The sequence below is a fragment of the Bos indicus genome, chromosome 19 (assembly GCF_029378745.1).
Source record: "Bos indicus isolate NIAB-ARS_2022 breed Sahiwal x Tharparkar chromosome 19, NIAB-ARS_B.indTharparkar_mat_pri_1.0, whole genome shotgun sequence".
NCBI lineage: Eukaryota > Metazoa > Chordata > Mammalia > Artiodactyla > Bovidae > Bos > Bos indicus.
In genome coordinates this window covers 52,613,940-52,625,000 of record NC_091778.1, presented here as the reverse complement: position 1 = coordinate 52,625,000, position 11,061 = coordinate 52,613,940, and the positions used below count along the sequence as shown (strand labels likewise).

Below are 11,061 nucleotides of genomic sequence, written 5' to 3'. Positions count from 1 at the left end.
TGTGGAGAGAAGGGGCCGGTGGGGATGGAACAAGGCTCAGGACGGGGACCGTCCCTGCAGAGACTCCCCTGCCCCATCCCGCTCCAGTAAAGGAGGGATCTGTTGGAGCAAAATCTGGGCAACAGGTGGGGCCACTTCCTGCCTGTCTCTTGATTGGCCCTGGCACCCTCTGCAGGTGGCTCTTTCACCATCAACAGGAGATTCTGTGTGTGATGGGGCACCTACGATGGATCAGAGGGTAAAAGCCAATGGGCTCACCTGGGCCCTAAGGCCTGGGGGGCAAGGAAGGACACGTGCTGGGGAGAGCTGCCCTTCCCTCCCCTCTATGGTGGCTGTTTGGGTGACTGAGTAGGCAAGAACTAGGGGTCAACCAACAAGACAAAAATAAGGGCTCAGGAGAGATGAGGGAGCAGGGCTGTGGCCCCTCACCCTCTGCTCCGTGTGCCTCCCTGGCCGGCAGGTGTGGTGGCGGGGGGCTGTGGGCACCTGAGCGTTGTATAGCCAGGTGGGGCCCCCATGCTACACCGCTCTGTTTCCAGCATTTACGCACCAGGAGGCCTAGGAGCTGCTCCAGGTTCTCAGCCTCAGCGCCCAGCCTGGCCTGGCAGGAGTGCGTGGCTGCTTGGGGCTGGTGGCAGTTAGTGGGACCCGCTGCCTGCACGTCTCCTGGAGGCTCTTTCCCACAAGCCCTGCTACTCCAGATCCTGGTCGCTTCTCCTTGCCCAGGCAGCACTCACGTCCTTGCAGCTCTCACTTGGTGGGGCACGGGCCCTGATGCCTCCTCTCATCACCCCCTATAGGGTCCTGGCAGCCAGCAGGCAAGATTCAGGACCTAGGCTCGGACACGGGTGCAGTGAGGACAGGACCAGGCTCCTGCCCGTGGCGCCTCCTGGCCTCGGCAGCACCACGCGGAAGGGTGCCAGCAGATCCCTCTGTCCCTGGCTCGTGGGCACAGCCCTCCTCGCCCTACACAGAATGCAGGTGAAGAAGCCGGACCTGGGGTCCCCCAGGACTTCCCAGTCTGCCCGATGGGGCAGCTGCCCTGTCCAGCTGCCCTGCCACATGCCTGGCCAGCAGGTCACTTGAGGGCAGTTTGCCTGAAGCCAGTCCCTTTTTCAAGACATTTTGCATCCCTTTGGGTCTCCTAAAAATAAGCTTTTAATTTGTTTTAAATTAATATTAAAATTAAAGCTCAATTAAATTGTAATGCATCTTTAGGCGAACTCTTAAAAAGCCTTTAACAAGTGTGAATACAGGTAAAATCAAGAAAAGTTGGAAGGTGCACACAAGCAGCGGCGTCTTTCTACCTGTCAAACGTCTGCTCCAAGATAAAGGCCAGTGAGATGGTCCCAAGCAGCTGTGAGGCCAGTGTGGGTCACCGAGAGGCCCGAGGGCCATTGTTGAAGGCCCGGGTGCCTGGGCAGCCTGCGGCTTCCTTGGATGCCAGGGTGAGGGTTGGTGACCCTGCACACCGCGGCTGCTCAGTGACTGTCTAACGAATGAGCTGGGTTAGGATTTCGTTCTCCGGCCGGAACTCCGGACCCAGTCTGTGGCTTGGGTGACAAGGACGTTCATGCTGTCTGGTCTGGGCAGCACTTTCTCCCCATATTCCCACATCAGCTGCCTGCCCCAGCGAGGTCAGCATGTGCCCCGAGCTTCCCTGGGCACTTGCACTGGACTACCTGGAGCCAATGGAGATTCAGGGCAGCCCAACCATGCCCTGGGCCCTCCTGGGGAGTGGGCAGCTGGCCCGGGTACCGGCTGCTGGACGAGGTGGCTAGGAGGGTCATGGTGTATCTTGTGGTCTCTAGACTGGAGTGGGGGGCACCCTTTGGAGACCTTGAACCACTCTGGCAGCCCAGCACAGAGCCCCCTCCTCTGCTCTGGCAGCAGAGCCTTTGCCAATGACACTTGCTTCAAGCCCAGCTTGTGAATCAGGCGAGGGAGTCAGTCCTCAGTCTCAGGGCTGAGTTCCCTGCTGCCTCCTACCCCTGAAGCAGGTGGGATCCAGGTGGTGGAGACTCAGCAAGCCAACTTGCTTGCCCTGTGGTCGCATCAGGAGACAGGAGCGCAGGCTTCTGGGCTGGAGATCCAAGGCTGGTTCTCTGCCTGAGCTCCCCCCATCCCCTGCCCCGCACGCCCTGCAGTGGGGCTGGGTGCACAGGCTGTGGGCTAGCTGCGTGTGCCGGGGGTCTTCTCTCCGTTGGGAGCTCCTGTGGGGCTGCCCTGAGCCTGTTTCCCCTACCGGCTCCCCAGGGCTGGCTGGCACTCCATCCCTATTTGGGACCCTCAATCAGTGGGGTGCCCTTCTCCACCCCAGAAACAGCTCTCCTTGCCCTGCTCATTTTGACAGTTCCCAGAAATATTGTAGTTGTACACCAGAGAATTGAGGTTTTCTCTCTACTTACACTCTCCGTCTTTAGAAATTAAAATACTCTATCTCTGTACTTTGAAGGGAGTGGGGTGGTTTGTCAGAGCAGTGCTGTTAGAAGAAGCTACAAGGATAAGGAGCCCTGGGTGCACCCTGCCCTCCGCCCCATCTCCCTTCTCCTGCGGGGCGGGTCGCGCTGCCCCCAGGAACACATTGTGGGGGATCCCACTTCCCAGCGAGCTGCCCCCCCACAGTGCTCCTCCTGCCTGGAGCCAGGAGCAGCCCCAGCCCCAGTGCCAGGCCTTTTCCTGCTTCTGGTCTCGGACGTTAGATAGTCGGGTGGGGAGGCCAGGTCTACTGCGAGTCTCAGAAGACAGGGATGGGCTGCAGAGGGTGGCCTGTCAGACATTCAAGAATGTGAGCTCCCTGAAGGTCTCTGCCTGGAGAGGCACAGCCCTGCCCCCAACCCTGCCATCTCCTCCCCTCTTGCCCTGCCTGCTCATAGCTGAGACAGAGGGGTGTCCCAGACTAGCTCAAGGTTTTGAGCGCTGGGGTCCAGCGGATGGAGTGTAGGAGAACAGGGTGGGCCCCTATGACCCTGTCCAGGGGCTCGGGGGGGGGGTGTGTGTGTGCGCGCACCCTGATGTTCACACTGGACTACAGCCCCTAGGGCATTCGTCTTGTTGCAGCTGGCTTATTTCAACATGGTATGATGCTTTGGCTGAGGCTCCTTCTCTGGCTGGCGGGGTTTGGAGGGGGTGGCGCTGGTCACCTCCCCACGCCGCCCCCCCCACCCCCCGCCGCCCCAGCCTTCAGAGGTGTCCTGGAGGGGGAGTGCTGGCTGCTTGCCAGGGAGGGTGTGAGAGGGAAGCGAGGTGGAGACCCCAGAAGGTGCGAAGAACAGGAGGAGGGGGAGCAACCCTCTGAGTCACTCTCTCGGCCAGAGTCCGAGGGCGGCCCCAGGGGGGAGTGTTGGCTGCCCCCCTCCCCCTCCAGCCAGAAAGCTAAATTTACCCTTTTAATAAGAACCAGACTTATATCCGGTTTTCCTTTTCTTTTATTAGTTCTGGGCTGTTGGTGGTTGGGCCTGTCCCCTGTCATCATTGCCTCTACACTTGTGGGCCTGGTGGCTCAGCAACCACAGTTTTCCTATTATGGCCTGAGAGACGCTGCCTTTGGGCCAACCAGGTCTTCTGGAAGGTTCTCCTGGACCAGCGGAGAGGGGCTTCCCATGTGACGCCTGCATGTTCTGGGCAGACACCCCTCACCGGGGCTACCCCCACATCTCAGGGCGGGGCTGGCGGAGGCGCGCCTTCTGTCCCCTCTGCTGGCCCCCACATGCCGCCTCCCACCAGCACCCCCTCTCCCACCGCTGCAGCTGTCTCTGTTCCCGCCTCCAGCCTCCTCCTTCTCTCTTGCCCTTCCTTCCTCCCTCCCTAGTCCTGTCTTGCCTCCTCTTCTGATCCCTGTATCATCGCGGGGCTGTGGATGGCAGCTGGGGTTATTGGATGGCGTCCTCAGGGACTTGGGCTGGGCAGCAGAGGATGGCCGAAAGCAGGGCAGGTTTTGTGTCCATTGAGACCCAGCAAGTGAGGGGAGCCAGACAGGAGGCCCCCGATTCGAGGACAGAGGGGAATGCTCCCGATCCCGACAATTTCTGGGTTCTGAGAGCCTGTCAGTAAGACCGACCCTGCTGGGAGGGGGTCTCAGATCCGAGGGGGCTCCTGAGCTGCTTCTTCACCGCAAAGGGATCAGGTGTCTGTGGGGAGATGGCCACGCAACCTGCCTGCTGCCCCCAGAACCCACACCACTTCTGGATTCAGTGTCAGGCCCAGGTGGCTATGGGTTGAGTCGCTGGGCTAGGGAGGGGGCCAACTCCCAGGCAGCAGGGAGTCGGGGGTCTTGGGACCACAGTTTGGTACAGCCTTAAGGCTTGAGTTCCCCTTCCACCACGAGCAAGCTGGATGAGCCCTCGATGGTGGAGAAGGAGAGGGGCATCCTGGCGTCTCTCACTTGCCACCGTGGGCGTCACATGGAATCCAAGGCCTGAAGCCTTTTTCAGAGTCTGGGCCAGTAAGGAGACCGGTTTGGTGGGGGTGTGACCCTGGGAAGCAGCGTCCCTGAGGGCTGGCCCGGCCTGTGTGTGAGTCCCTCACATGCAAACAAGTCACCACCTCGCACACACTCAGAGCCAGGTGTGTACACCCGTGTCCTGAGCGCACACTCAGAGCCCCGGCCCCAGACCTCCATGCACATCTGTAGCCTGTGTGCGTGACCATTGCCCATATGCACTCTCAGCCATGCACACACACTGACACACCCTGAGTGCCCACATACTCGCTTCACTGCCTGTTACGCCCACGTGCACACATACACACACACATACATTATCTCATGCCTGGGCCACTGATGGGTTCCAGCCCAGTGGGGAGTGTCACTGGTGACATCAGCAATTAAGCCCGGAACGCATGTGCACCCAGAGCGGGTCTGGTGGCCAGCAGTGCAGCGTAGCCTCTACGGCCCGGCCCCTGCTCTGCGCGATTTGGGTTTCCTGTGGGGCAGTCCAGAGCAGCCCCTCCCACCTGGGCCTGGTATCCCCAGCCCTGTCTCTCTCCCCATTTTCTTCTCCTGGGTGGCCAGACAGATGGACGCCCACCCGCCTGCAGGCAGGCTGGACCGAGGTCTCTCCACCTCTGTCCACACGGACACCCGGGATGGACATCCGCCCTCCCCTTCCCTCTCCTGGAATGAGAGGAATGTGAACAGTCCACATGGTGGGCTGTTAGCCTTCCTGCCTCCTCTCCAGTTGGATCCCTCGGGGTGGGGGGGCCTGTTCTAGCACCCGAGGGGCACTTTGGCCTCCCAGGCAGGCCACCCGTCACGGCAGTGTCTCAGCTGCCCCTGAGGTCCTAGGGGAGATCCAGGGATGGCCCCAGGGGGGCTGGATGTCCCCAGCACCCAGGCGGGCTCTGCCAGGGGCTGGGGGCGGTGGGGCGCCTTGAGCAGGTGTGAGCAGCAGGGCGGGAGCGGTTCTGGGCGGTGGGTGGGTACAGCCGCCAGACACAGCACCCCTGGGGAGCCTCGTGCCAGTGGCCCATCAGCTGGGCCTCCAGCAGCGGCAGGGGAGCCGGAAAGGGCTTGACTCTCAGGAGCGGCCGCCAGCCATCACAGGGAGGCCTTTTGTGTGTGTGCTTTTTTACAACCCATTTCACCGTTTCCAGAAAAGGTAGCTCACTTAAGTCGAAACAAATGCTCCCGCTGCTGTACTCCGGGCTCCCGCTCCCGCTCCCGGGCTCTCCCAGACCCTTCTATGTCTGTCCCTCCATCCGCCTGGCTGATGGGGAGGTAGAGGCTGGTGGCAGAGGAGGTGGGCAGGCCCTGGGTCATCTAGGGCCCCAGGGCCAGCCTCTGGAGTGCCAGCACTTTGAGCTCTGGTGACTTTGCTGCCCGTCAGACACTCCCTGGACTGGAAGCTCCTTGGGACACCCCTGGACTCCACGGCAGGGGCCCCCTCTGCACCCCTCTGGCCTGCCCAACTTCTGTTGAATGTCTTGGCTGCAGCAGGTGGGCCTGGCAAACAGGTTGGCAGAGGAAGGCCCACTCCCCCTGGTTTCACCTGGGGGCACGTGGGGCAGCCTCGGGCATGGCCAGCACAGAATGGCCTTGTGAGCGCAGGCTAGGCAGTCAGGGGATTCCGGCCCAGCCCCGTCCAGCTGGGGCAGCTGGAAGTTGCCACACGGCCAGGGCCCAGGTACGGCCTGTCTCCCGGTCCAGGTTGTCTGGGCTCGGGGCGTGGGAACGAGTAGGCCTCCGGGGGTGAGGGCCGGGCCTGAGGAACTGGGCCATGGCGGGGGGTGGGGGTGTCAACCAGCCCTCCCGGGCATTCTGGCTTCCGGAGTGGTTTTCTCAGCCAGCCCGGCACCCGGGCCAGGCCTCCGTGGTGTCCCAGGCAGAGCTGAGGCGGCGCTGGAGTCGGGGCTGGAGCCCTGTGTCTGGGGCTGCAGACCTTGGCCTGAGCCGGCCGGGCAGTGGGGACAACGGGCTGGGGGTTGGTGTGTGGCTACAGAACTGTCTGCCTCAGTGGCCCTGTTCAGGTCTCAGTCCTGAGATGATGTTCAACTTGGCCAGATGGCTCTGTTGCGAGACCCTAGAGGACGCAGGGCACAGGCCACCATGACCATGCTCCCTGGACAGGCCACATCCAAACCCCAGAGGCTGCGGGGCCAACAGTGATGATGCCCATCCCTTTGTCAGTCCCACGGTGGGCCCGCCACCTGGGATCACGGTGACCTACACTAATACAAGGCTGTGAGAAGGGCTAGGGCAGACAGTGCCAGGGTCAGGGCTCCCAGCCCCCGGGGGGCTCTGAGCCGAAAGCCCCTCTGGCCCTTCCTGCTGCTCAGGGCTCCCACTGTCCCCTCCTGGGTTGCTAACCACAACACTCCCTGGGCAAGGACCTTGCCAAGAGGAAAGAAGTCTCCAGCCCAGTTCCCGGCCAGACTTGGCCATGCAGCTCCAGCCTTGGCCGGGGCCCAGGCCGCCTCTGCTAAGGCTCTGTCTGGGACTGGCTACTGGTCGGCGGGCGGGGGCTGGGAGGTGGCAGCCAGGTCTGCCCATGCCTCTGCTGGCTGGGCCGTGACCGAAGTCCTTGGAGGTGGAAGTGACACGGGAGCATGGATGCTCTGTCTAGGGTCAGGGGTCAGATGGGGTAGGGGAGGCTCTGGGTGCCAGCCATCCCCTCCCTGACACCCATCATGGCAGTGCCCACCTGGCAAAGCCTGTAGGACCTGCGGCAGCTTGCTGACTTCTAGCCCAGGATGGCGGGAGGAGACTGACCCTTTTGGAGCAAGGCTCATGGAACCCACCAACTGAGCAGGGTCCAGGCTGGGGGCCCATCGGGGGACTTGGCTTTCCAGCTGCCTAGCGCCCATCCCCCAGGGCTGGCCTGCCAGTCAGGGAGTATGAGAGCCCCTGGCGGGACCTGCTGCTGTGGGCTGGGGCCTTAGGAGAGGACACCTGGGAACCCGCAGGTGGCCCACCAGGGCGAGTGCCTGGAAAGTGGTCCCTGGAATGCGTGTGGCTGTGCCCCAGAACAGCGGGGTCCCTGATATCTCTGTTTCCTTCCTTGTTGTATCTGTCATATGAATGTCTTACAGTGAAGATATAAAGACATAACATTCATGTGATAAGCCTCTTCCGTTTTCAGTGTGAAAGGAAAAAGGAGGGAAAAGACACCCCCACCCGCGAGATAAATGGTCCAGCCTGAGACCGGACACTGGGGCCACAAACTGCCCACAAGGCTGGGGAAGATGGAGAAGCAGGGGCATCCCCAAAAGGCTTGGAGCAAAGGAGGGCCCCGGGGAGCCTTGGACCAAGGTCAAAGGGCAAGACTGGAGTGCCGTCCCAGCCACTCACTTCCCACACTCAGGAGCAAGGGTTCCTTTCTTATGGACTCAGGAAAGTCTCCAAGAGGGTCCCCCAAATTGGGAGAGTGGCTGGCCTGGACAAGGTGGGCACACAGCAGGAAGCTCAGCCTGTCGGTGTGTCCCCTGCCTCGTGGAGCTGGGACCGGGGCTGCTGAGCTGCAGTGCCACTCCCTTCCAAAGTGACCATGCAGTGGGACATCCCCTTCTGGGATGGTGTCAAAACAGGCACCCTTAAGAGTGCCCAGCCAGGGCCAGGACCAGTCTCCTGGGAGAGGGGGACAGGAAGTCCCACATCTCCTTCATCCCCACCCCAGTTCCAGCTTAGAAGACTAGTCGAACATCCCCCTCTGGGCCTCAGGGATGCTCCCCACCAGCCCCTGCCCCTGGTAGGTGGTCCCTGGGGGTGTGGGTAGTGGGTCTGCAGAGGTGGTCTGCTGCCCCTGCAGGGTGCCTCGGTGTGGGAGACCCTGTGAGGGGGGCCACCTCTGAGCCTCAGTTTCCCTGCATCCAGACTGGAGGGGCCCTATGGGATGCCAGGCCACTCCTCCCGCCCAGCCTCAGGCCCGCCCACCGCCCCCACCCGCTGGGCTGTGGGAGAACTCAAGGTTCTCAGGCCAAGCTCCCAGAGAAATCCTTTATCCAGACCAACTTCTGGACTCGGTTGCTTCCCACTGTCCCCAGGAAGAGCAGGGTGGAGGGACTTCCCTGGGAGGGTGCGGGGGTGGGAAGGCCTGGGGGACATGGGGTGGGCCTGGGCGAGGCAGGAAGAGGCCTCACTCATCCCACAAGCATGGCCCCCCGCCAGGGTCCCTGGAGCCCAGCAGGAACCGCCCTCCATCTCCTGCCTGCTCTGCCCGCCCGCCCGGGAGGCCAGTACTTCCCTTCCCAGCCCAGAGTCTCCTCCCCTGGCTGGACGTGCCTGTGGTCTGGCCGGGGCCCATGGCAGTCCCAGCCCTGTGGTCTGGGAAGTCCCTGGCTCTTGGACACCTTCGCCCCCTGCCCCTGGGTCCTCTGGTCCTTTCAGGGTCTCCCTTTGGCCTGATACCCACCACAGAGGTCAGCTCACACCCTAGCACCCGGCCAGCACTCACAGACTCTTCCGCTGAGGCCAGTTCCTGGGAGAGGCCTTTCTCATCCACAAGTCTCATCCTCGAATGGGAGTGAAGGGAAGTGGAGGGGAGCTGCCAGGGTCCCGGTGGGGCAGCCCCTCCCTCTCCCCCGCTCCAGGGCCTTGCCGCCTCTCTGCTGAGTCACCTCACGTCTGGGAAGCTCCCAGGGCCCAGCCAGGCTGGATGAGGCATCACAAATTTGCAAATTCCCCCTGCCTCCCGGGTAGGGAAACAGCTGCCCTGACTCACCTTGGGCCGGGCCTGCAGCCTCCTGGAGCCCCCAGAACCCTTGCAAACCCTGCCAGGCTGCTGCTTTCAGCCTAATGGGATGGTGAACCCCCAGAACCTTGTTCCCCATCCCCTAGGATGGTCCCAAGCCAGGCTCACTGCCCATGAAATGGAGGTGACAAGGTGCCAGGGGTCCCTGACGGGGTAGGGGCTGAGCGGTGCAGCCCAGACCATCCACTTGGCAGCGGGGGCTGCACTGCGCAGAGTGCACTGGGTACACCATTCCTAGGCAGTCCACTGGTTGCCATGGTAACCCGGAGAGACTCGATCAGCCTGGCCTTGGCCGCTGAACAGGGCAGAGAGGGGGACACAGTGTCAAAGGTGCAGGTAGGCAGGCCATGGAGGCTAGCTGCTGGGCGAAATGCCGAGTATCCTGAAACATAAATGGCTGACTGTGTCTCAGTGCCACCGGGAGGGCCTGACCCTGAGAAACCCTGGGGACATTAAAGCAGATCCTGCCATGTCCATTCTCGGGCTCCTCCTGTGGTTCTCTCTTGCTCTGCCTCCGTTTCTTCTCTTGCTCACCTGGTAGAGGGCATCCAGTGTGATGAGGTGGTTAACTGGACCTGGGGAGAAGGTTGAAGACCCTGCTGGGTGCTGGGGGGAAGGCCAGAGCCCTAGTGCCACCTGGGGGTAGGACAGAGATGGCTGAGACCTGCTGACCCTGGGCCTTTCCGGGAGCTGCACTCTGGCAGGTCTGCCGGCAGCTGAGGCCTGGGGGAGTCAGCCTCCGAAGTGGAGACCCGCCCATAGGGTTGATATTTCCCTCAAGCCCTGGGTCCCTGAATGTTTATTCCCACAGTACCTGGCACCTGGTTGCTGGGGGTGGTGGGCGGGGTGAAGGAGGACAACTCAGCTGAAGTGCCAATCTTCAGGGTTTTGCAAGAACAGGAGGGTGTTCAGGCCTCCAGGGCCCGAGCAGGCAGCTTCTCCCACCTTGGCTTCTTGGCTATTTGAAGACAAAAGCCCTGGAACCTTGGGGCCTGAGAGTCAGCCCTGGGGAAGGGCTCCTTAGTGCTTGTCCCTGCCCAGACTCATTCTCGCCCACTGTGTCCACAGCCAGCAGCCGCCTGATGGGGAACTCTCCGGCCTCCTCTTTCATGGGCAGTTTCCTTACCAGCAGCCTGGGCTCGGCGGCCTCTGCGCACCCCAGTGGCCCCACCCCGTCCCCCTCGGAGCAGGCCTACCGGGGCTCACACCCTGCCACCTCCCAGATCTGGTTCTCCCACTCCCATGAAGGTAAGTCAGAGGCCCAGGCTCCCAGCCGTACCCTGTGGCTAGAGCCACTGATCGTGGTGCCCAGGGCCTGTGGTGAAGCAAAGGGCTCCCCTGCTGTGTCTGGCAGACCATGCCAAGCACTGGGGCAAGGGGCTGCCTCCCTGTCGAGGATGCCGTCATGGGGGAGGTGGTAACTCTTGGCCAGATGTGCAGCAGAGATGGGCAGAGAGGGAAAAGGGGTGGGGCCGGGAAGGCTCGCGGGAGCTGAGGAAATGTGGAACACAGCTGGGCTGGCCGGGCAGGCCTGCGCCCACCTCCCAGACTCAGAGAGGCATGGGCTCCAGATGTGTCAGCTGGGAGGGAGTGGAGGGGAGGAGAGAGCTGTCAACAGACTCAGGCGCCACCCTGGGGGCCTGCCCTAGAACAGAGTCCCTCTCTGGCCCTGCCTCCCCTTCGGTTGCAGCCTTGTACACACAGTAGGTGCCTCATACGTGTCACTCTCAGGCCTTGTGGCTGGCTGGAGGGCCCTTGCAGGCCCTATTTAGGATGTTGAGCTTCCCCTTGGCACTCTCAGGGAAGGTCACCACCCCCACCCAGCTCCGCACTGTCTGCTCAGCCCCTGGGCACCGTGATGTGGGCGGTGACCCTG

General features: G+C 62.2%; 1 protein-coding gene across 3 annotated transcripts in view; it reads left to right on the top strand.

Moving 5' to 3' along the window:
- The window catches only part of BAHCC1 (BAH domain and coiled-coil containing 1), a 61,025-nt gene that overhangs the window by 13,927 nt on the left and 36,037 nt on the right, over window positions 1-11,061 (top strand). For all 3 annotated transcript variants that reach the window (XM_070773914.1, XM_070773911.1, XM_070773913.1), the window contains exon 3: window positions 10,254-10,433. In XM_070773914.1, the coding sequence (XP_070630015.1) occupies window positions 10,254-10,433 (180 nt within the window). The remainder of the gene's footprint in view (window positions 1-10,253; window positions 10,434-11,061) is intronic.